A 25,805-nucleotide genomic window follows, 5' to 3' on the forward strand; every position below is an offset into this window, starting at 1 on the left:
CGCAAATTAAAGGAACTAAGGGCTGCTTCTCTGAAGATAAATAAAACTGATGAACAATAAAAAAAAACTGATGACCAATGAAAAAAAGAGGAGATAAAAATTACAAACATCAACAACGGAGATATTACTAAACTCAGTAGATAGTAAAGGGATAATAAGGAAATACTATGAACTCTATGCACACAAATTCAACAACTCCAGTGAAATGGACCAATTCCTTAAAAGTCACAATCTACCAAAACTTACCCAGGAAGAAAAACTTTTTACCAGTCCTCTACTTACTAAAGAGAGCTTCCCTCGTGGCTCAGTGGTAAAGAACTCGCCTGCAAATGCAGGAGACACGGGGTTCAATCTCTGGGTAGGGATGATCCCCTGGAGAAGGCAATGGCAACCCACTCCAGTATCCTTGCTGGAGAATTCTGACAAAAGAGCCTGGCGGGCTACAGTCCACAGGGTCGCAAAACAGTCGGACATGACTTAGTGACTAAACAACAGCAGTGATTTATTAAAGAAATGGAATTATTAATTTTAAATCTTCTTAAAAAGAAATCTCTGGATTCAGACAGTTTCACTGGGGAACTCTACCAAAACAATACCAACTCTACAAAATCTCTTCCCTAAAAATAAAAGAGGTAGGAATATTTTCCAGCTCATTTTATAAGTTCAGCATTACCATGATACCAAAAAATAGTTTACAACATACACAAAGGTTGATACTCTGTCCGAAAATAAATATAAAATGTAAGACAGGAACAAGAAGGAAGAGGAATGGCCCACCAGGTATGATATGCTCACTGGTCTAGATGTCAAACTGTCAGTTCTGCTGAACCAAATGCTGGTGGAGGCGGGCGGGGAGCGGGAGCATGCCAAGCCCCTTGGCTTCTGGTGGTAACATCTCTGAAATTAATTCTAATTTTCAAAATACAGCAAATCACAGTTCCACATATAGAGCTGCTTCTCTGAGAGTGTCTTTTCTCTTCTGACTGTACCCATGCTTCAGTTTTAAGCAGTGTTAAAATCTGTTCCAACATTCACTACATAGAGAATTAAAGACAAGATTAATCTGTGTTGGAAATCAATCATGAGGTTTAGTTCCTAAGGCACCATGAGAGCATTATTTTTAAAACTGCACAAAAATAAATAAATAAATAAAACTGCCACACACACATGGTCCCCAAAGTGAAGAAAACAGCTAATCACATCCTGTATAGGAAGACGATGCCATGACCACCGCCACCTCTGACAGAACATGACTAGGAAGGCCACTGGGGGCCCCAAGACCTGTGTGGCAAACCGCCCTAATTTCTCTCAGACAAAACACCCGTGAGGAATTGAACTGACTCATTCAGAACCCCCAGGTCCAGTAATATCCATTAACTACTTTTGCTTCCTGTTCATCTCCATTTCTTTAAGGGAAGTTATACGGGTGTTGTTCTGAGCCATGTAACTGTTGACAACATTTAACACAATTTTCTGAGTCTGCCTCATTCTATTTCCAGGGAAACAAATTTCACTGTTCACTGAAACTGTAATAACCATTAGCGGCTTTTTAGATCTGCAATTAAACAAATGCCAATTACTGAGAAAGTACCAAGAAACTGTCTCCTAGTTTAGAATTTAACCCATGACTCTTACTGCTACTTGGAACCCTTAAATGTTAGAATGAAAAATTCTCTAAATATAACCAAGGATTACAGCATATCATGCCAGATGACAGCACATGCATGATCTCTTTATCAGTTTCCTTTTCCATCTGGAAGTATAAATGAAGCTACTGAAATCCTGCTCCACAGGTTTTTATTTCAAAAAACGGGCAGGACTCCTTTATCTTTTATTCTTCACAGCAGTAGTGGAGGCAAGAAAATATTTCTAAACACAATTGTGATGTCAGACTCTGAGAAAAGAAACTGTGAGACCTATCCTTAGGATACATTAAAACATGGATTTAAATTTACTAGCCCTTTTTGCCTACTTGTAGAATTTTCCAGCCTTGTGGATTTACAACCTTATCTCACCTACTAATAACATCATGTGGATTGCTTTGTCTTCCCCCACTGCATAATGTTTAGCAGCACTGTTTACCTTTTAAAAAATTAAAGTCAGTAATTCAGCCTCAATGTTTTAAACTAGAGTGTATCGATTCTTTTAGCTATCTGTTTACCTGCGTTATCAGTAGAGACATCTCTGATTCAACATTTATCAGTTTGGCAGTATAGTGGCATGGCTGCACAAAACGCCCTGGTCTGAATACATTCTCTCTCACTGGTTATTTTTCACCCTCTGGCTCTCTGGGTGTCCCCAAAGAAACAATACACACTGTGAAGTTATTCCATTAGCCCAGTCAGTATTATCAGGATTGCTTCGTCCTGAAATGCAGCTCTTAGACGGCGGCCAGGCATGAAACACTGAGTCACTGCACACTGCTCAGGCCCAACTGCGGCGCCTTCTGAGATGCTGACATCATGATTTTCTCGGTAGCCATCTACAACCCCGCTTACTACCATCCCGTGGGGAGTGTGGCAGGGAGCTGCAAGTGCAGAGAGGGACTGAAGTAACAGGACTATTCTCCAGTTACATGTGTTTACTGCATCAAGAACACATTAGTTATTAGCTAGGACACATGCTGTTGGCTTACCCCTATTAATAACAATAAAAATAACAACAGTGGCACAACATCTTTCATTTTACAGCAAAGGAAATCAGAAGTCAAGGTCTCAAAATCACATACTCAGCTAAATAGGGGCAAAACTGGTATCTGAACCCAGATCTAAATTTCAAAGCCATAATGTTACTCTCTATCCCAATATAATACTTCTGAGTGCGGCAACTACACTCCAGTTAAAAAAAAAAGCACTTTGGGCATTTGAGGTTTATTTGATAGACAAGGGTCATTATTTGTACAGAAGCTTGAAACCAATGTCAGGATGTTCAACAACAGCAGTAACAAAATACATACACACTTAATGGTCAACTGAGAGGTTGTAAACATCAATAGATACTATGTTAGTAATCTACTAGCATGTGCAATAAAATAGCGACTTAGAGCAATCAGAAGCTCTTCCACCAAGCCAAAATTAGTGACCACAAAGTTACAAACAGAAGACAAACCAAACAAACTAGTAAATTTTTCAAAGGGTTACTCCAAACATCCTAGCACATCTATAGTGGATTATGGCAAAGGATAGTCTGTTATTTTCTCTCTCACAATAATGGAAAATTGACATCAACATTCAGAAACTGGTCCTCTGAGGCCACTACACCTCTACCCTAAAGCTCAGGCGTCACTGAAACAGGATTCCTACTCAGGGCTCACGTAAGGAGTGAGGGGTTTCCATTTCACCTACCATTTAACTGGAGCACATGCCCCTGTCCGAATCCCCAAATGTCACATCAACCACAGTGATAATTACCAACCGCGGAGCACTCTATGCCAGGGACTGTGCTGATTATCTTACCTCATGCCATGAGTGTACGGGATACCTAGGGTCACTCCCAAATTGCCAATGAGCAAACCGAAGCTTTGAGGGGGTCACAGAACTTGGGCAGAGCAAGAATTCAAATTTAGGCAGGTCTGATCCAACATATTTAAACATGACCCAACACTGCTTCACTCTGTTAAGTCAATAATTACGAAGTACCTACTAAGTCAGGCCCAGAGCTACACAGAGGGGCCAAAATAATAATAAAAAGGAAGCTTACAGTCTGGAAGTGGGCACAGAGGAACAGATAGCGGGCACAAAGACAGTCCTGAACAAAGTACTCTGAGAACAGAGCGAGAGACAATTACCTCCCCGGGAGAAGAGCTGGGCAGGCACTCGCAAACGTGGGCCCTAAGCAACACATAAGCCAGAGTCGTCTAAGGGAAAGGAACGCTGGGAGATCAAGACTGTACTGTAGTCCAACAGAGAAAGGTGCAGGCCGAAAAAGAACGGGTGGCTCATTCTCCTTCATTACCAGAGTCTAACGTGTACCCCAAAGGCCTGATGCCTCCACCCTTCCCCCATATCCACGTTGCTGATTTTCACTGGCAAATTTAAGACCCCCTCCGAAGTCTCACAAAAGCACAACACAACACTAAGATTCAGAAATGCTCTTAGGAACAATAAAACAGGGACTAGTAACGCAGACTTAAAGCATACGGCAACAAACAGCCAAAGCAAGCTAATACTGCAAATGGACCACCACAAGATCCATGTAATTTCCAAACTAGTCTCAGCTGCAGGACTTGGAAGAGCAGTACTTATCAGGTGGCAAAGCAAGCCCAAAGGATTTGTCTGTAAACATGGATTCATCACAGCTCACAGTTTTTATGGAACAGAACATTCAACCTGAGAGCTGAATTCCAGCTCTATCTAAAACCTGTGTCATTACACCTTTCTTTACCCTATATAATTAATATCCACTCAACAAATGAGCCAATAAAAAAGTACAGCACCTTGTGTGTGAAAGCACTTCTTAAAAGTTTCCTTAACTAAATAAATGAAAAGATTTTTATTGAATGCACTGTGTAATGGAGATAAAGGAAAAGGATGATCAAGAAATAGTAGGATGTTTAGGAACATTCTTCATGTTAACTACCGTTGAAAACGACATGGTGGTGTTGGCACAGCCATTTCCTCTCTTGTTTTATGGTAATGTCCACATGTTCCAAAATGAACTGGTGTCCGCGAACACTGCAAGCACCATAAATCCACGACAGACCACACCAAGTGAGTTTCTAAGTAGACATCAAACAGCCTGAGATATGAGAACTGAGGATCACATTCTGTCTTTGCAACTACACAGTAAAACAACAGAGAGAAAAAACAATATTCTGAGCCTAATATTATCCACAAGCTTACTAACACCTAAAAAAAAATCCCAACTTAAATCACAAAAGATCAGATACCCTTTATATGTTTGTTGTTGTTGTTGAGTTGCCCGGTCATGTCCAACTCTTTGCAACCCCATGGACTGCAGCACACCAGGCTTCCCTTTCCTTCACCATCACCCAGAGCTTGCTCAAACTCATGTCCGTTGAATTAGAGATGCCATCGAACCATTGCATTCTCAGTCGTCCCCTTCTCTTTCTGCCTTCAACCTTTCCCAGCATCAGGGTCTTTTCCAATGAGTTGGCTTTTCACATCAGGTGGCCAAAGTATTGGAGCTTCAGTTTTAGCATCAGTCCTTCTAATATATATTTGGGCTTCCCTGGTGGCTCAGAGGGTAAAGTATCTGCCCGCAATGCGGGAGACCTGGGTTTGATCCCTGGGTCGGGAAGATCCCCTGGAGAAGGACATGGCAACCCACTCCAGTATTCCTGCCTGGAGAATCCCATGGATGGAGGAGCCTGGTGGGTTATATATATAGTCCATGGGGTCACAGAGAGTCGGACACGATATATTCAGAGTTGATCCCCTTTAGAATGGACTGGTTGGATCTCCTTGCAGTCCAAAGGACTCTCAAGAGTCTTCTCCAACACCACAGTTCAAAAGCACCAATTCTTCAACGTTCAGCCTTCTTTAGGTTCAAATCTCACATCCACTTCTCTGGTGGCTCAGACGGTAAAAGCGTCTGCCTGCAATGCGGGAGACTCGGGTTCAATCCCTGGATTGGGAAGATCCCCTGACAAAGGAAAGGGCAACCCACTCCAGTACTCTTGTCTGGAAAATTCCATGGATGGAGGAACCTGGTAGACAACAGTCCATGGGGTCGCAAAGAGTCTGACACGACTGAGAGACTTCACTTTCACTTCTCCCTTTCTCACATCCACACATGACCACTGGAAAAAGCATAGCTTTGACTAGACAAAGCTTTGTCAGCAAAGTGATGTCTCTGCTTTTTAATAAGCTGTCTAGGTTGGTCATAGCTTTTCTTCCAAGGAGCAAGCATCTTTTAATTTCATAGCTGCAGTCACCATCTGCAGTGATTTTGGAGCCCCCAAAAATAAAGTCTGTCACTGTTTCCACTGTTTCCCCATCTATTTGCCATGAAGAGACGGGATCGGATGCCATGATCTTAGTTTTCTGAATGCTGAGTTTTAAACCAGCTTCATCACTTTCCTCTTTCACCTTCAAGAGTCTCTTTAGTGCCTCTTCACTTTCTGCCATAAGGGTGGTGCTGTCTGCATATCTGAGGTTAGTGATACTTCTTCCTGGCAATCTTGATTCCAGCTTGTGCTTCATCCAGCCCGGCAGGTTGAAAGCACACAAATAACACATACCGACTTTTCTCTCCAGAAGAAAGACACTAAACCAGATATGTTCCAGGGATAGAAATATCCCCTTCAAATTAAGCAGCAAAAGCTTCCAAGACTATAAAAGAGTCTGAGTCACTGAATTCAGCTGTCTAAAGGACCTGTTATGGACAGCCTGCACTCTGGGCAGAGATTAACATCCCTAAGCACCAAAAATAAGTCAAGATAGTCCAACTGCAATTCAAAGAAGTGGAGATACCCTGCTTGGTCCTTGTGTACAAAACATTGACAAGACATGGAATGAAATTTCAATTTTCAGTTTTAGTTCCACTGTACTTAAACATGGCACTAATTCCCAAACTTCATTCCCTTTGTATCATTAATTATATAATACATTTTATACTCAACGCATCCCCTTCTCTTCACCATACCTTCTCTTCTCTACCCCATATGGGCTACTTGTTCATCACACAATCACATTTCCCACCATTCATTTAAATCCTTAAAAAGGTCTTTGACTACGAATTTCCCCTTGCTCGACCCATCTGATTCAACTGCTTAACTGTACTCACTCCACTTTCACAATAACGCTCACTACTTTCCCTGACTCCCTATCCCCATTTCATTATCTCTCATCTAGATCCTTGTAATAAGCTGATAACTTTTTGATGGTCTCTACACTGCCACTAACTTAATCCCTTGGAAACACAGTTCTTCATTCCCTTGAACAAAAATCTTCAATGCCTCCCCATCCTACAGATTCAAATTTAGTCAAGGCTTTTTGTGAACTAGTTCCGCCTATTTTTCCAGTCTTTTGTTTCTTTCCTTCATGAAGGCAGACTATAGTCCTATGGGGTCGCAAAGAATCAGACACAACTGAGCATGCACTCACACAGGTCACAATTAATCTGACAAAAGTTTTTGCCCTCAAATATGTCTCTGCTTCTCCTTTGCTTCTCCTACTGTTCCTTCACGGCACCGGAAGCTCCAGAAGGGAAGCGAATGTGTCTGTTTTGTTCTTCATTATACACATGCTGCCTAGAACAATGCCTCAAATAACTACTGAATGAATGAAAACTACTCTAATCAAGGCTTAGCTTGTCAGCCATTCTCAGCATGGTCCCACCAAAAGCCAGCAAACTGCCTTTCTAGAACTCCTCTGATGTCTTCCATGAGGGTAGGGAGATTTCCAGAGCATTATGAGAAAATTTTACGATAGTTAATATTTCTAAACTATACAGGACTACTACGAGGCACACATTCTACTATAAATAACCTTGTCTGGTACATTTATAAATCATCTCTTACCACAATGCCTTGCACACAGTTTGAGTGTAACAGAACAGACACACTAGTTTACTGTTAAATTCATTCATTCACTCAACATTTAGAAAGCTTATTATGTGCCAGGCACTGTTCTTAGCATTGGGATGCAGCATTGAAAAAAGGAAAAAGACCCTATGTAACTTATATTCAGAAAACAGATGAAGGCAAAAAGCAAGACAACTTCTGATGGTGGTATAAGTGTGGCGAAAATTATGATGTAGGTGATATGATCAATCCTGACTGGGGAAGATGTCCATCCTTGGATTGAGAGGGGAAGAGATCAAGAGTTCTGTCTTGAACTGACTGAACTTGAGTCGCCTTTCACCACGACAGAAGGTAAATCAAACAGACTAAACTACACGAGACCACTCAGTCTGTATAGCATGATCCCATCACTGCTGTCAAGAAAGCATGTAGTGGGCATTACGCTAAGTGAATTAAGTCACACAGAGGAAGACACAGATATGGCGTCTCAAACAAACAGCAAAACAAGCCAAACTTGTAGACACAGAACAGATGGGATTGGGAACAGACTAAAGGAGATCAAAAGATACAAACTTCTAATTACAAAATACACAGTAAGCCATGAGGTGCCATGTACAGAAATGTAACAACAGTTAAGAATACTGTACTACACATGTGTACATGTTCCTTACATATATATAAGTAAAAATATATACCTATATATTAGACTACATCAAAATTTAAAACTCACTCATGTCAAAATACAACAAAATTAAAATAAATAAGTACATTTATGATATTAAAAAAAAAAGAATACTGTACTGTATATTTGCAGTTGCTGAGAGTGAATCATCACAAGAAAAAAAACTAACGATGTAAGGCTAGTGATCTTAGTGATGTGAACTGGATTTGCTGTGGTAATTATTCCATATATGTACACAGAATCATTGTTACACACCGAAAATTCATGTTACATGTCAACTATGTCAATTTTTTAAAGTATACATTTGTACATACAAAGGGATGGGGGAAATTGTGATGGATATCCAGCTTAATATTAACAGTAATTAAACCTTAATGGTATTATTATTATTTCCTATTTGTATCAGCACTATTTAAACAATATGGATTTGGGGTACTTTGTTAAAAACAAACATTCTAAGGTTTCTTGGTTTTTCAAATTTTTGATTGGAGATCAACTGTTTTACAATGTTGAATTGTTTCTGTTGTCTAACAATGTGAATCAGCTATAAGTACACATAAATCCCCTCCTTCTTGAGTTTCCCTCCCACTCCTCCCCATTGTTTAAAGGTTTTTAATTCAGCCATTGAATAAACAAACAAGATCAAAATAAGGAAACCAACAGCTAGTGGAGTGAAATAGGTAGATTTTGGAAGGGGCAAAAAAGTGAATTTCCTCCACTCAATTTCCTTCTATTCAGAAATGACCAAATCTATACATTTGTTAAACCACTCTCCAGACAAAATGACCTTTCAAGAAAAACATAAAGAAAAAGTAGGCCTGGTGATAAGTGTCTAAACCAGACCTTAAGGCACATTGAGAGAGGAAACTCTGCCAAAAGCCCTTTCTGGCCCAGTCTGCATGCAGTCTACACAGCCCACTTCTCATCTAGGGGAGCAGGCCAACACAGATACAGAACTGTCTGCTGGGACTTGCAAATTTACAGCTGTCAACAGTGATTTAAACCCATCTGAGGTGAAAAGACAGCCCTCAGATTGGGAGAAAATAATAGCAAATGAGGAAACAGACAAAGGATTAATCTCAAAAATATACAAGCAACTCCTGAAGCTCAATTCCAGAAAAGTAAGTGACCCAATCAAAAAATGGGCCAAAGAACTAAACAGACATTTCTCCAAAGAAGACATACAGATGGCTAAAAAACACATGAAAAGATGCTCAACATCACTCATTATCAGAGAAATGCAAATCAAAACCACAGTGAGGTACCATTACATGCCAGTCAGGATGGCTGCTATCCAAAAGTCTACAAGCAATAAATGCTGGAGAGGGTGTGGAGAAAAGGGAACCCTCTTACACTGCTGGTGGGAATGCAAACTAGTACAGCCACTATGAAGAACAGTGTGGAGATTCCTTAAAAAACTGGAAATAGAACTGCCATATGACCCAGCAATCCCACTCCTGGGCATACACACTGAGGAATCCAGATCTGAAAGAGACACGTGCACCCCAATGTTCATCGCAGCACTGTTTATAATAGCCAGGACATGGAAGCAACCTAGATGCCCATCAGCAGACGAATGGATAAGGAAGCTGTGGTACATATACACCATGGAATATTACTCAGCCGTTAAAAAGAATTCATTTGAATCAGTTCTAATGAGATGGATGAAACTGGAGCCCATTATACAGAGTGAGGTGAGCCAGAAAGATAAAGAACATTACAGTATACTAACACATATATACGGAATTTAGAAAGATGGTAACGATGGCCCTATATGCAGGGCAGAAGAAGAGACGCAGATGTACAGAACAGACTTTTGAACTCTGTGGGAGAAGGTGAGGGTGGAATGTTTCGAAAGAACAGCATGTATATTATCTGTGGTGAAACAGACCACCAGCCCAGGTGGAATGCATGAGTCAAGTGCTCGGGCCTGGTGGGCTGGGAAGACCCAGAGGAATCGGGTGGAGAGGGAGGTGGGATGGGGGACCGGGATGGGGAATACGTGTAACTCTATGGCTGATTCATGTCAATGTATGACAAAACCCACTGAAAAATAAAAAATAATAAAATAAAATAAAATAAACCCATCTGACCCTTAAATCCTGGCTTAAAAATTAAAACAAACACATGCAAGAAACAATACTATGGTCTTGTCCAAAATTAAAATAGTCTTCTGTGCATACACTTGCACAGGACACCTATATTCTAGAGGGCAGGCACGACTCAAAAGGGCCACTCTCTTCTTCCTGTTAGGGTCCATCTACCTTCCTACCTTTTACATCTCAATTTTCCTTTTGGGAAGAGGCTGAGATCTTATAATTATCTTACATTGGAGCCTTATGCCTTTATTTTATTCTCGGGTTTCTGAGTAAAAGGTCCAATTCCAGATACAAGAAAATACCACTGCACTCTCAAATAATAAGGTTCTCAGTGCTTATTCACTCTTTATAAGCATCAAAATTGAAGACGAGAAGTTAAATGAGTTGGCCACAGTCCTGCTATTAGTCAGTGGTAGCACAAACAGAAGAACAACTCATATTTCCAATTTCCAGTTTAAACTGTTGTCACAACAAAAACTGCAATTACATACACACACACACACATATACACACACAGAATTATACATGTAGATCCATCAGAAATTACTAGCCTATTCAGGAGGCTAAAACATTTTCCTACCAGCCCACTTCAGCTATCAAAAAGATTCAACATGATAAAATATAACATGTTCAAGATTTTTCAAACAATTAAACAAAAGCTTACTTCCTAAACAAAAGCTACAGTTAAATATAATCAAGAGAAATCTAAACAGTAATTTAACATAAAGCTGATGATTACACCCAACATTACTCCGACACACAGCAGTCCCCGTCTTTTTTAGCTCCATTTATTGAGCGCTCTCTATGCACAAGGCACAGCGCTAAGCACAAGGTCAGCGCTTCACAAACACTCATCTAATTCTGAAAGCCACTCCAGGCAGCAGTTCTCTGACTATCTACTTTTTACAGAGGAGGAAAAAATGAAACACAGATGCTAACAAAAGTGATGTAGAGCTAAGTCAGTATTCAAATCGAAATCTGTCAAGACTCCAGAACTCTCATTCCTGACTATGCTACACTTCACACGCTGAAATATGCATATGGGTTCATAAAGACATTTGTTCTTAATTTTGTATTTTAAATGCAATATTTGTCCACTGGTAAATACATTTGAGTACCTAGCATGTGCCGGGCACTATTTAAGGCACTTTCATACTTGAGAGAACAAATAAGGAGAATTTCTAAGGGGATCACATTATATAAACAGTAACCTAGCAGCTAAAACATGCTTTATTCTGATCACTGTTCAAAGTGTTTTACAAGTATTAGCCCACAGTAACTCTAAGAAATAACTATTATTCCCATTTTACAAATAAAGAAGCAGATACTAAATGGTTGAATAACTTACCAAAAATAACACAAGAGTCATAACCTCCCTGCCATTTTAACTCAAGTAGCCACTTAATTTAAACATACTCTAAATAAACTCAACTATACCACATTCATATGCCAACAAATTTAGGCTCAAAATATAGTCTTACAGTAATACTATTCTGGCAGATGCTTAACTAGCTCCTATCAAGTAAATTGGTACAAAGGACATTTTTAGAATCAGTTTGCCAATCATCATTCAATTTTTCCTTTTTAACAACAATTACTATTCTAACCCCAGTCTAGGAGAAAAGGCCTCAATTTTCAAGATAGGTATCACTACTTAGATACCTGAATCCTAAAATTATTTTGCCAGTATTACAATTTTTTATAATTATGTTGTTCATGGAGATCATTTCTAAATGAACCCTAAAGCTTTATTATTATTTTAATTTTTTTTAAGTTCCTGTCAGGATATGAAATAAGAATGTTACTCTACTAGATAAAACTGGGCAAACTATGAAATCAGATCCAAATAGCAGATCCAATGTCTAATTTAAGAAACAGTGTAACCTTAAAAAAAAAAAATAGCACAATATATAAGACCTGTGGTTTTGACTTTGAAGAAAGAAATGAACTCATATTACTCCATTACAGATTTCAATTTTGATTTGTCCCATCTCAGAAAAACTAAAATCCTTAAATTATCGTTTGATTTTGACCTATTCAGCAAACAGGTTCATACTTTTTCCTTTGTTTTTTTCATACAAGAGCTCAAAACACATGAATCAACTTTTATAAGTATAAATGATACTCAAGTTATAAGTTTAAAATTTTCATATACTATAGTTTCAAAAAGTGATCTACCTAGCAAACTTCTTTAGACTCTGGTTTAGAAAAAAAATACTTCTAACACCCCTCCCTTCCAAAAGCAGCATCCCACTATAACAGGTCAAGATTAGGTAACGACTGCATGGAAATGCATCATAATTCTGGAATACAAACTCCTAATGCAATCCACCAGTAAGTTTAAAACTAAAGTGTGATAGCTAAAGGGGATGAGCTGTATTTTTATGAGTTGCCTAAAAGTTCAATTAAAAAAAGAAAATTGAAAAAGGAATTATGTTTTCTACAGCCTTAGTCTTAGCAGTTGCTGAAGCATAAATGGTACTTCTTAAAATGTTAAAACAGAGCAATTATTTGATAGGATAGTTTAAAAATACTGCTCATTAACTTTACAACAAAACTAAGTATGCCCTAAAAACACCATAGCACAGAGTGCTTAAATGAAGTCCAAGTTTACATAGTATATAAAATCTGTTCAGAAGACCTTCTCAGTAGGAGTGCATACTTTCTGGAAAACAATTTTGGCCATTTGACAAGAAATATGTTCATGCCCTTGATTCAGTGATGCCAACTCTGGAACCCATTCCCAGAAAATGCAGATCAAATTGATGTACAACAGCAAAATCTTGGAAACCACTCAAATGTCCAATAATGAGGAAATAATCAAACACATTATGGTATGTGCACAAGATACGCTATAGCAGAACAAATTATGAAGGCATTAACGATGGTTTTAGAACAGAAGAACGCGTACATGATAATTAAAACAAACCAGGATACAAACATTATAAATAGTATCTCAAAACTTAAAAAAAAAGTGTCTGGATATATACATTTTTTTTTTTAAGATGAGAAGGAAATACTTTGATATGCTGACAGTAGTTAACCGTAGATGGTGGGGATAACAAGTGGTTTCTATGTTACAGTATTCTTTCCAAATTTCTAATGACTTTGCGATAGTTTGATAATTAGAAAAAAATCTTCTAAAAATAGTAAGCAGCTATTATTTTATAGTACAATGAATTTTGTATCCATGTTCAGTGACATTCTTTATCTTAAAAGAAACTTAACATTTGAGAAACTCAGTAAGTGCTTTTAAGTTGGGAAATATCCTCTAAGGTAGTAATTTAAAATGCCTTAATGCACTCTTAACAGCTTCTTAACAAGAACATTTTGCTCTGGGATTCTAAGCCTGTACTGGAAAAAATAATGAGTGAGGGGAAGAGGATAAAGAAGTTTCAAGAAAAGCTCCTTAGCAAGTTGCTTCCTGTTCCACAATTCCGAACCTCTATCTGAAGGCAACCCGGAAGGCCAGCTCCTATAGTCATGGTTCGAATTTGCTAAACTTTACAGGTGAATATAAAAACTATTTTTGGCATTTTTACCCCAGAGTAATTCAATAAGAAACACTCTGATCACAGAATTATTTCTCCTTTTTGAAGACATTAAACATAGGTCAGCTTCGCTGGTGGCTGAGTGGTAAAAAATCCGCTTGCGAATGTAAAAGATGCAGATTTGATTCCTGGGTCGGGAAGATCCTTTGGAGAAGGAAATGGCAAACCTCTCCAGCATTCTTGCCTGGAAAATCCCATGGACAGAGGAGCCTGGCAGGCTACAGTCCATGGAGTTGCAGAGTCTGACAGGACTTGGCAACTAAACATTAACAACAAACATCGTTCAATAACCCAACGACGCCTGTTAGCCAGTTATTTAAATGTCCAAACATAATAATATTCCACTGTTCCTGTGTGCCTACTTGCCCCTTATTCATGGGCAGATCATTCTTTCCCCTAATTCATGTCTTCAAATACATACACACACACACACACACACACACACACACACACACACACACACACACACACACACACACACACACACACACAGTGTATGTGTGTGTACGTGCATGTGTAGTCCTCAAATGGTAGTCAATACGCTTAACATGCTGGATTTAAAATGCTATTCATATTCATAAGAGGAGTATGCTTACATTCAAAACAGGTACTTAAGGAATTAAGATCTCCCAATTCACAGCTCTATGATTCTAATCTCAGGTAGATCTACAGAGGGAGGTAAGGAGAAAATGCACTGGCCCTGGGTTCTAATTTTATGTCTGCTACTAATTAGCCTCAGGAATTTCACTTAACCTTTCTGGATTTCTTGGCTACATCTATAAAATGAGAATAAAAGGAGACCACTTAATTTTTTTAAATAAACTTAAAAAAATTATTCTAGGTCCAAATTTCTACAATCTTTCCAAGTATCTCCTTTTCATATTTCTCAGGAGTAGTAAACTTTCCCTTTGATTAACCTTTGAGCTATCAACACTTCACAAAAATGTAGAGAAATTTTTATAATACTACTACTTTCAAAAATACACAATGTCTACAAAACTTTTGGTAAATCCTATCAAACATTTCTTCGTACTATCCTATAACCCATCTAAGAGTCTCAGTTAAGAGTAAAGGTTACTCAACATAAATTACACATGCAAGACACATGATTTATTATGCAATAACTGCCGTAATACTTAGCAATGGACACTATTTCATTTTCTAGCATTAATCATAAAATTAAAGACTTGGAGGTGTTTTTTTAAAGGTTCAAAACAGAAAACACGATATATATTAAATGTCTCTAAAATCACATTACATGAAGTATCACTTGGGGTTTGAAACCATAAGAATATGAAGTTGAGGACTAAGACTCTCTGTAAGCAAACTGCCTCATTTCAAAGTAGACCAAATACTACATATAAGTAATTCAGCTTCACAAACCTCTACAGTAAGTTAAATAACATCTCTCAGTTTTCTTAACTTTTAAGGCAGTAAATATAGCCACATTTTAATGTGATGTTCACAAAAAGCTGATTTTTACCTAAGAAAACCAGTTTCACCTGAAGTTTTTCATATCTGGAAAATTACTTTGAATTTGAGAAATAAATGGTCATCTTTCTAAAGTGACACATAGTGTTCAACACGTCTGAATCTCTGAATCTACAAATCAAACATTTTATATAAAGAATAATGCAGTTGATTTTTTAAAAATAAAGCTAAATTTACTATCTTAGACATAGTGTTTCTATCTAAAACTCTGTAAATTCACTATAGATTACTAACTTTTTCCTAACCTTTGATATATAAGAACCACAGGTTAGGTTAAAGCCTGTGGTTTATAAAACAGGCATAAAATTTACTGAGGTCTCTTTTTTCCAGGCTTCCCTGGTGGCTCAGCAGTAAGGAATCCACTTGCAAACACAAGAGACGTGAGTTTAATCTCTGGGTCAGGAAGATCCCCTGGAGAAGGAGATGGCAATCCACTCCAGTATTCTTGCCTGGGAAACCCCAGTGACAGAGGAGCCTGGTGGGCATCCATGGGGTTGCAAAAGAGTCAGACAGGACTTAGTAACTGACAACTTTTTTCCAGCATCTTAAAGGCCACAGGCAATCACAGTCATGATTTTTTTCTTAAGAGAGTCTACTCCTACATTACGGCCTCTCCTGGTGGCTCAGATGGTAAAGAATCAGTCTGCAATGTGGGAGACCAGGGTTTGATCCCTGGGTTGGGAAGATCCCCTGGAGAAGGGAATGGCTACCACTCCAGTATTCTTGCCTGGAGAATTCCATGGAAAGAGGAACCTGGCAGGCTACAGCCCATGGGATCACGAAGAGTCAGGCACAACTGAGTGACTAACACTGCATCTGCAACCCACATTACATCATTCAGACAGAAGAGTCTAGGTGATTCCCGGGCAGTCCAGTGGTTAGGATGCAGAGCTCTCACTGCCAAGGGTCAGGGTTCAATCCCTGGTCAGGGACCTAAGATCCTCCAAGCTGCACAGCTTGCCCAAAATGAAACAAAAATAAGAGTCTAACATTAAAATAATAGTTCACTTTGAGTTCAACAGCTTTCCAGATGTTAACAGATCGGGGGAGAGGGAGGACACGCTGCAATTACTTGTCGTGATCTATGAATCCACTACAGCACTCCACATTTGAATACCTACACAAATGCAAAGGAATGACCCCTGCTAATTCCCTTCTAAATATTTTTCAAAATACCGTTTCTGCATTAAATGGCTGTATCCACTACAAATAATACAGCACTTACCACTTATCTAGCCCCTTCTATGGGCAGGCATGATGCTAATCACTTATCTGTCATTTCACGCACTCACAGCAACTCTGTAAGAAACCTATTATTAACTCCTCTTAATAGACAGGAAAGCAAGGACTGAAATAGGATACAAGGCTGCTAAGTGGCAGAGCCAGATTGCAAATCCAGGGTTGTTTGATTTCAAAGTTCATGCTTATTATGTCAAGCTAAACCATCTACTAAAAACACAAGCATGAAAATCAAGTTTATGGTTTCAGAAGTTCCTCGAGATTTAATAAAATCTTTCTAGGTTTACCAATCATAACTACTTCCTGTAACAAATACAATTGATTGTAGTAATAAACCTACAAAACACTGTAATTAAGTCTTCTCAAAGAGAGGATTTAGGAAGAGACACCAATTCTTATCCCAAAACAGTATCAGAAAATTTACAGTTAAATGAGCTCAGCTTGTCTTTTCCACATCATATAAGACTTCAAATATGGATATTTAGCCAAAGCCTGAAGTTTTTTCTTACTAATTTTAGTGGTATTAGATATCCATTCCACTCTTCTAGTCCTGTTGAAAAGACTCAAGCCTCTGGCCCAATAACATTACAAGAGCCAAACAAGTAGGCAAGTTTTCCTTATGCTTATATGCAATATTCCTCAAAGGAAGCTTGATGTCTGCTCATCTCTACTTCTCCTTCCTGTTGCTCTATCACTGCAAAGACTAAGAGTCACAAGTTACACAAGTTGTGTTCTCCAACAAGACAGGCGTGTTTGAATCATTCCAGTAACCAAACCAGTTGGACAGCTGGTCGCCTATAAAATAAGGATTTCACCCATCATCTAAACGGTGGAGAAACTGCTACCATCTCTCTTTGGAGTAGCTCGAAAGTTCATCCCTGACAGCTCAAGTCCCTATCAGCTAAGACTGAGTCACAGCAACTCCTGGGCTCTAAATGAAGACTGACGAGAATCGTTCACTCTTATTCCTTCCCCTGCCAACCAAACGAGCAAAATTTAATTATCCTCCTTCCCTCAATCACCGATGAATAAACACCACATTGTATATAGGTTCCCAGGGCAATTTCTTTCCCTCCCAGATACTCATTCCCTGGGCGTGGAATGAGCTATGTTTCTACCCAGTCGCTTCCTTTCTCTTTATGTTAAAAAAAACCATTACAGAAGACCAACACCTCTTTTCCAACTTTATGCTGACTGCAAATCTTATCCCCTAGACGACGACAATTAGCTCTAGAAATAGAGACCCCACCCACTCACCTTCTTCGCTTAATAAAAGCTGTGCACTTGTAAGTCAACTATACTTCAAATAAACAAACTAATTAAAAAAATAAAAGCAGTGCACTATTATGGGCTGGCTGGAAATGCCTGTCTTTAGCTTCACCGGCGAACGCAGCACAATCCACTCGGTCCCTCGGGGGACGAGCGAGAAAGCCAATTAACTGCCCCAAGACAAGCTGCCCCAAGAATTCAGGGATGAACCCACGCTGGTCCCCTGCTTTCCTCACAATGGAGCTCTCCGTCCCGAGTGGCTAGTTGAGACAATCTCAATTATTTTAGGCTTCCTCACGGGACACACGAACTCGCCAAATCCCACCCTTCGGGAAAGTGACAAGCTGGTTAACCCCTCCGCGGCCCGCAAAGATCAAACCCGAAGGAAATCCCAGTCCCCCCAAGGGCCTTAAAAATGTGACAAGTCCAATTACATCCTTTCCAAACCCCGGCCGCGACGAGGACACGGTGCTTGGAAGAAGACGACCAAATGGAAATAACTCTTCAATTGCCGACCTCACCGATACACCTGAGCCACCAACACGCGATAAAGTCCCGGTCCTGACGCTCGGGGAGGCGCCCGGCACAGCCGCCCCCTCCCCCGACACGCACACCCCCAAGAGCCCGGCCGCGCTGAGGGGACCTCCCCCACCACCACCAGCCCGGCCTTCGAGCGACGCCGGGCCGGACTCGCGGGCTGCGGCGCCCCGGGAGGGCAAGCGGGAGGGCGCTCACCGCGATGACATTGACGAAGGTGGTCTTGCCCGAGTACTGCAGCCCCACGAGCGTCAGCTCCATCTCCTCCTTCCAGAAGAGCGAGCGGAACCAGTCCAGCAGACGGGAGATGAGCGCCAGCATGATGGCGGCCGGGAGGGAGGACAGACGGACGGGCGAGCGGGCGGGCGGCGGCGGCGGCGGCGACCTCCACACGAGCGGGCCTCGGCCCGGACCCCCCCCCAACGGCTCCTTGGGGCCCCGGCGCGATACAGGCGGACACTGGCGGGCGGCGGCGGCCGGAGCCAGGAAGCCAAGCGGGTCATATGACTCGCCCTACCCCCCACGCTCGTCCCCGCGCCGCCGCCGGCGCCCACGGCAAGAGCGGCAAGACCCATCCGGCCAGACGCGCCCGCCGCCTGCAGCGCCACCTGGTGGAGCCTCTGCGCAGCACCGTGCACCACCGTGCCGCCCTTGGGCTTCTTTCCTACTCTACTCCTTGGCTCATTCCTGTTGATTCATTCATCATTCATTTTCTCTACAATTGTTTACTGACTGTCGGCTCTGTGCAGAAAGACTTCAAAACTCTGGAGGTTTCATCATGAAAATCCCTGTCCTATGTAACAAAAGATGGAAGCCACACGTGTTTATCAGTAGGGAAGTGATTAAACTCTATCACATTCCTAAAACTGAATACTGTGTTTTTTAAAAAATGAGAAAGTTTTCTGTAAACTGATATGGAATGGTGTCTAGGAAGTATTTTCAAGGTAAATAAACCAAGGTGCCAACTATGCATTAAATTATGTTTTCGGTATAATATGGGAAAACAAGAATACATATGTACATATATACAAACACATAATATAGTTGCATAAAGAAATACTAGAAGATGAATAAAAATAGTTTTCTATTGGGGTGCTGTAAACTCGATGGTCAAAGGCAGAAATGGGAATGAGGCTTCTCTGAATATCTTTTTATATCATTTTCACTTAAGCCATGTAAATAAGTTGCCTGTTCAAAAGTTTAATTTAATTAAAATGTACATTAAAACGTCTGCAAGGTTTTCAGATTTTAGAAAACCCTCCCCTGAGGAGCTTCCCCTTCCACGAAGGGAGAAACAGGGAGTGGCCCCTGTTCTAGTCAGACTACGCCTCTCAGAGGAGGTGGCCCTGCATGTGAAGACCTGGAGGGCATGAGGAGAGCCAGGCGCTCATCTAGAGGACGCACATTCCAGACAGAAGGAACAGCAAAGACTCTGAAGGGGAAAGGTGTTTGGAATGCTCTAGGAACAGTCAGTACGGTCAGCTCAGATTAATAAAACAGGGAGTGGGGAGTGGTATGGATGGAGGCAGAGGCTGGGAGCAGAAGGAAGGCATGGTGGCTCTAGTTCGATCTCAGTGTGATACGGAACTAGGAAGGTAAACCAATTTATATTTTTAAAAATTTGCTCTGGCAGCTCTATGCAGCAATGATGGTAGGAAGGCATTATGGATTGAATTGTGTCCCCGCAAAAGATATGTTGGAGTCCTGACCTTCCAGTACCTCAGAATGTGATCTTTGCAAACAGGGACCAAAGCAGATATAATCAGTTAAGATGGTCTTAGCAGACTACAGTAGGGCCTTAATCCAAAATGACTGGTGTCCTTATAAGAAGAGGAGAAGATATACGGGCAAAGAAGGGTAGGAAACCACAGACAACAGAGGCAGAGACTGAGGTGTTGCAGCTGCAAGCCAGGGACCACCAAGAAATGGCCAACAAACCACCACTTTCCCATTTAATAGAAGAGTCACTTCTTACTTCCTGATTCTAGTTTCACGTTCAAAGAAAAAAAAAATTTATATCGGGACTTCCCTGATGGTCCCATGGTTAGGACTTGGCATTTCCACTGCTGCGACCCAGGCTCAGTCCATGGTGGGGAACTGAGATCCCGCAAGCTGTGCAGTGGGAGCAAAAACAAAAGAAAACAAACAAAAAAAAAAAAAACTAAAACTTTATAAATTATGTTTTGTCATAAAAGCACAGTATGATGGTTGTACAACAATCAACAAGTACAGAGGTATAATAAGAAAAAGGTAATCTGTCTCTGGGCGTCCTCACTTCCTCATTTCTGATGCAACACATTTGAAGAATTTACTTTTTATTGATCAAATAAACATTTATGGGCTTCCTTGGTGGCTCAGGCAGTAAAGAATCCGCCTGCAATGGTGGAGACCTGGATTCGATCCCTAGGTTGGGAAGATTCTTTGGAGGAGGGCATGGCAACCTACTCTCGTATTCTGGCCTGGAGAATCCCATGGACAGAGGAGACTGGTGGACTATAGTCCATGGGGTGCAAAGATTTGGACATGACTGAGTGACTAAGCACCTGGCACCAGCAAACATTTATACACATATATGGGGTAGAGAATTTTCTCTTAAGCACAAAAATGGGAACATGTTGTAGGTATTATTCTGAGCTTCCTTTGTTCACCTACAGTTAAATACATTTCATGAAAAATAAAACCATAAATAGTCAAATATTCAAAACATCATTTCCTAATTAGTTTAATACGGTTTACTATTAGCTATTCTTGAAGCTATGTACATGTATCCACAGAATGGAAATACCATATAATGGAGAACATTTCTTTTCAAAACTCTGGGTTCATTGATGTCTCATTGGAGATTAACCACTGGCGATATTTGCACCACTGAAATTGGCAAACACTACAAATTAGGCTCCTCCCTTCCCCAGTGAGCCAGTTATTAGACATTTATTGGCACACCGCTGATAGTAAGCACATAATTCATAGCATTAAAATGAGAATGAAATAAAATAATTGCAGATTAGATTAAGTAAGGTAATGAAAGGCAAGATGATATACTTACCGTATATAGCGTTTATAGTATAGAAGGAAACTTGTGATACGACCTCATCCACCTATCAGCAGTGTGAACTGTGCAAGTTGCTTAACCTCTCTGTGCCTCTGTTCACTGTAAAGTGAGATCATTGTTACCAGCCTCCAAGGGTTATTGTGAGGAGCAAATGAATGAGTCCATATGAAGCTCTTAATATAGCTCCTGGCACAGCATTCACGTTCACTAAATGCTAGTTATTATTCCTGGGGCATAGAGATGCTGGACATCTAGTTAACAATATAGGGACTCATTTTCTCATCTGAAAAATAAGGGGCAAAGACACCACCCTTATCTGATATTTTAACCAATATCGTGTACAAAGTCCTATGTGTATACTCTTAGAATTAAATTTTAAAAATGGGAATGCCAGATCATGTGCTCAGATACATTCCCAGGCCACATGTAAAGGTCAGGAATCCCAATGACCGGAGAATGTGGATAAAGAGAACTAGGCAAGTCAGAATGACCCATGCGCTTGCTATATGACTATTGTATAAGAAAAGGAAAATTCTGTGGCATCAGAGCTAGAGGCATCCTTGAAGAACACTCTGGTTTTAGCTATCAGAAAAAGAATTTGAAAAAGAAGATACATGTATAGGTACAAGTAATCACTTTGCTGTATCCCTGAAACTAACACAACATCATTAATCCACTCTACTCCGATATAAAATAAAAAGTTAAAAATGAAAACAGAATGAATCGTTCTTGCCAGGTGGGTGAGAAGTTGATTCTTTGGCCACTGAACAAAGTTTGCACTGTGTCAATCTCAAAAATAAATAACCAAGAAGAAAAGAAAAAGGCAACAAAAGAAAACTGAGACACAGAGGAGGAAATATCAGAGCTAGGGACATGATTTTAAGTTGTAATCACCCTAAGATAAAGGATCATTTTGATCTAAACCAATAAAGTCATTCTGAGAAAATGAGTGGTTAATATCTCATCTCTTAGCTGTTTTGTCAGCCTCACATTTGTCTAATAGGATAATGGTTTTGGACAAAGAAGAAGATGGGTGTGACACATCCCATATGTTCCCACTGGCCTGACTCTCAGCCTCACAGCATCTTAAAATGACAACACCTGAGCCTTCTCCGCAGGACATGGCTGCATCTTGGCCGAGTCAGTCAAGGAGCCAGAATCTTTTCTTAGCCATGGATGTCAGCCCAGGTTATGGAGAGAGTCCTTCGAAATTGACAAGGGGAAGAATGTCAGCTTTGTCTTTTAAAAGGAGGGTAGGCCTTAGGAACAGGAAGCAAGAACCAGTTAGGAGTTCTATTTATTTATGTTTATTTATTTGGCTGCATCAGGTCTTAGATGGATCACGCAGGATCTTTCATTGCAGCATATGGACTCTCTAGTTGTGGCACATGGGCCAAGCAATTGTGGCCCAAGGGCTTAGTTGCTTCCTAGCATGCGGGATCTTAGTTCCCCCCACCGGGGTCTGAACCGGAGTGCCCTGCATTGGCAGGCAAATTCTTAACCACTGAAGCACCAAGGAAGTCCCAGGGAGTTCTCTTTAGAAGGAACACTCTTCATTATTCTAAAACTGAGCTAGTCAACCCCACTGTAAGAAAAGTCAATCATTAGAGAATTTCAAGGCTACTCAACACAGCCTGGGTGATGAAAAGAGCATTCTGATGACAGGAAAAAGCCTTAAATAAAATGTTCTTCTTCTGGCGAAAACTAAATGGTGACCTTGGGCAAGTCATGTCCCCTCTCTGGGCTTTAGTTTCCACTACCTATGAAAGGTACAAAGGGAGGTAAGGAAATGAAATAAAATGCAACAAAGTAGGGAAAAAAATAGAAAAATAAAAGACTATAGGTACAAGATAGAAGCATTCAGTTCAGTTCAGTCACTCAGTCGTGTCCAACTCTGCGACCTCATGAATCGCAGCATGCCAGGCCTCCCTGTTTCAAATGGATCCCTCCTTCATCCAGGTCACCACTGCTTTTTGGTGGAGTTGATTACTGATCATTGTTATGGTTTCGGGGATAGAAGTCTAACCAGATAAGAAAGGGGAGGGGTCCTGGAGAAGGAGAACCAGCAAGGCTTTCTTGATGTTCAGTTCAGTCCAGTCGCTCAGTCATGTCCCACACTTTCAACCCCATAGACTGCAGCACGCCAGGCTTCCCTGTCCATCACCAACTCCTGGAGCTCGCTCAAACTCATGTCCATCATGTCAGTGATGCCATCTCATCCTCTGTCATCCCCTTCTTCTCCTGCCTTCAATCTTTCCCAGCATCAGGGTCTTTGCCAATGAGTCAGCTCATTTGCATCAGGTGGCCAAAGTATTGGAGCTTCAGCTTCAGCATCAGTCCTTCCAATGAATATTCAGGACTGAATTCCTATAGGATTGACTGGTTTGATCTCCTTGCTGTCCAAGGGACTCTCAAGAGGCTTCTCCAACACCATAGTTCAGAAGCATCAATTCTTCGCCACTCAGCTTTCTTTATGGTCCAGCTCTCACATCTATACGTGACCACTGGAAAAACCATAGCTTTGACTAGACGGACTTTGTGAGCAAAGTAATGTCTCTGCTTTTTAGTATGCTGTTTAGGTTGGTCATAACTTTTCTTCCAAGGAGCAAGTGTCTTTTAACTTCATGGCTGCAGTCACCCTCTGCAGTGATTTTGGAGCCCAAAAAAATAAAGTCATCGCAGTTTCCATTGTTTCCCCATCTATTTGTCATGAAGTGATGGGACCCTATGCCATGATCTTCGTTTTTGAATGCTAAGTTTTAAACCAGCTTTATCACTCTCCTCTTTCACTTTCGTCAAAAGGTTCTTTAGTTCCTCTTCACTTTCTGCCATAAGGGTGGTGTCATCTGCATATCTGAGGTTAGTGATATTTCTCCCAGCAATCTTGATTCAAACTTGTGCTTCATCCAGCCTGGCATTTCACATGATGTACACTTCCTGTAAGTTAAATAAGCAGGGTGACAATACACAGCCTTGATGTACTCCTTTCCCAATTTTGAACCAGTCTGTTTTCTTTCTTGTGGCAAGAGAAGCCATTCTTTGGCCTAAGTCATTTTGTGATCTAAGCCTGGCCAAAATGTTTGTTTTTGAGCAAGTCTCAGTAATGAATGATCTTAAGGAAACAAGGGAAGGCAGGAACAAGGGAAAAGCAGTCAAGAAACAATAGTTCAGGGACAAAACAGAGTCCAGTTCCTCTTCAAGAGCTATACATGACAATCTGACACAAATCTCTGAGTTCTGCAGGAATTAAGGTCCCCACAAGCTGAGACCCCAGACTGGTGGGAACCTAAGGAATGATGATGTTGATCTTTTCTGACTCCTGAGACTTTAATCAACCAAAATGTGGACCCTGGCAACCTTTGCCCCAATTCTAGGCTGAATTCTCTTCTGCTCAAGCCCTTTAATGAATATGCACACCCTGTCCAAGCCCCTTCATGAATATGCATGTACTCAACTGAAGTTTTGCTGTTCAAAGAGGCACCGCTTTGGGAAAGATCCCGGTATTCTAACTTGCTGCAAGTAAAAAACCTCTTTTCTCTGGCTCTTTGGCTTAGTTGTGTCTTTGGGCTCAACACTCACCAAGAGGCAAACCCAGTTGTAAGGTAAGAAAAGCACACATTCAAGAGGAGTGGGTTTGCATCCCAGTTTTCTCCCTTCTGACTTTTGGCAAATTACTGCACCTCTCTGAGCCTAAATGGAAATCATATCTACCTGTCAGGGCTGTTGGACTTCCTCGATGGCTCAGCAGAAAAGAATCCTCTGCCAATGCAGGAGAGAAAATTTCGACTCCTGGGTTGGGAAGATCCCTTGGAGGGGGAAATGGCAACCCACTCCAGTATTCTTGCCTGGTGAATTCCACCGGCAGAGGAGCCCGGCAGGCTACAGTCCATGGGGTCGCAAAAGGGCTGGACACAACTTACAGACTAAACAACAACTTAGGGTTGTCACAAGAGTCGAATGAAGCAATGCAACCTTGCCTCTCAGCACAGAGCTCTGCGCACAGAAGGTGCTCCTTAAATGCCGCTGTTGGTGCTTCTCACGTCTGAGATCCCAATGCCTAACATGGAGGCTCCCCGTTGTGTGTTCCTGTGACAGGCATGCTACCCAGCAAGAGACCAACACACCCCCTCCTAAGGCTTCCCATTCTGCAGTCACATGCCCTGGGGGTCCTGTCTGTCTGCAGGGGCATGTTGGAAGCACTTAGGATACATCCTGTGGTTTCAGTGTCGAAGCCAGAGCTTCTCAGCCTCAGCACTGTGGGCATCTGGGGACCACAGAATTCCAGCTGTGGCCACCTGTTAGAATCTCTAAAAGTATCCCTGGCCTCCATCTCCTAGGCACTGGTAGCACACCTTTATCCCAAATAGGACAATCAGAAATAGCTCCAGACATCTCTTAG

General features: G+C 41.0%; 1 protein-coding gene across 1 annotated transcript in view; it reads right to left on the bottom strand.

The window, feature by feature from the left end:
• The window catches only part of ARL8B (ADP ribosylation factor like GTPase 8B), a 54,311-nt gene extending 35,433 nt beyond the window's left edge, over nucleotides 1–18,878 (bottom strand). The window contains exon 1 of the mRNA XM_065933255.1: nucleotides 18,553–18,878. Within this exon, the coding sequence (XP_065789327.1) occupies nucleotides 18,553–18,675 (123 nt within the window). The 5' untranslated portion in view covers nucleotides 18,676–18,878. The remainder of the gene's footprint in view (nucleotides 1–18,552) is intronic.
• Nucleotides 18,879–25,805: the final 6,927 nt, after the last annotated feature.

This window comes from Muntiacus reevesi, chromosome 4 (genome assembly GCF_963930625.1).
Source record: "Muntiacus reevesi chromosome 4, mMunRee1.1, whole genome shotgun sequence".
Classification (NCBI taxonomy): domain Eukaryota; kingdom Metazoa; phylum Chordata; class Mammalia; order Artiodactyla; family Cervidae; genus Muntiacus; species Muntiacus reevesi.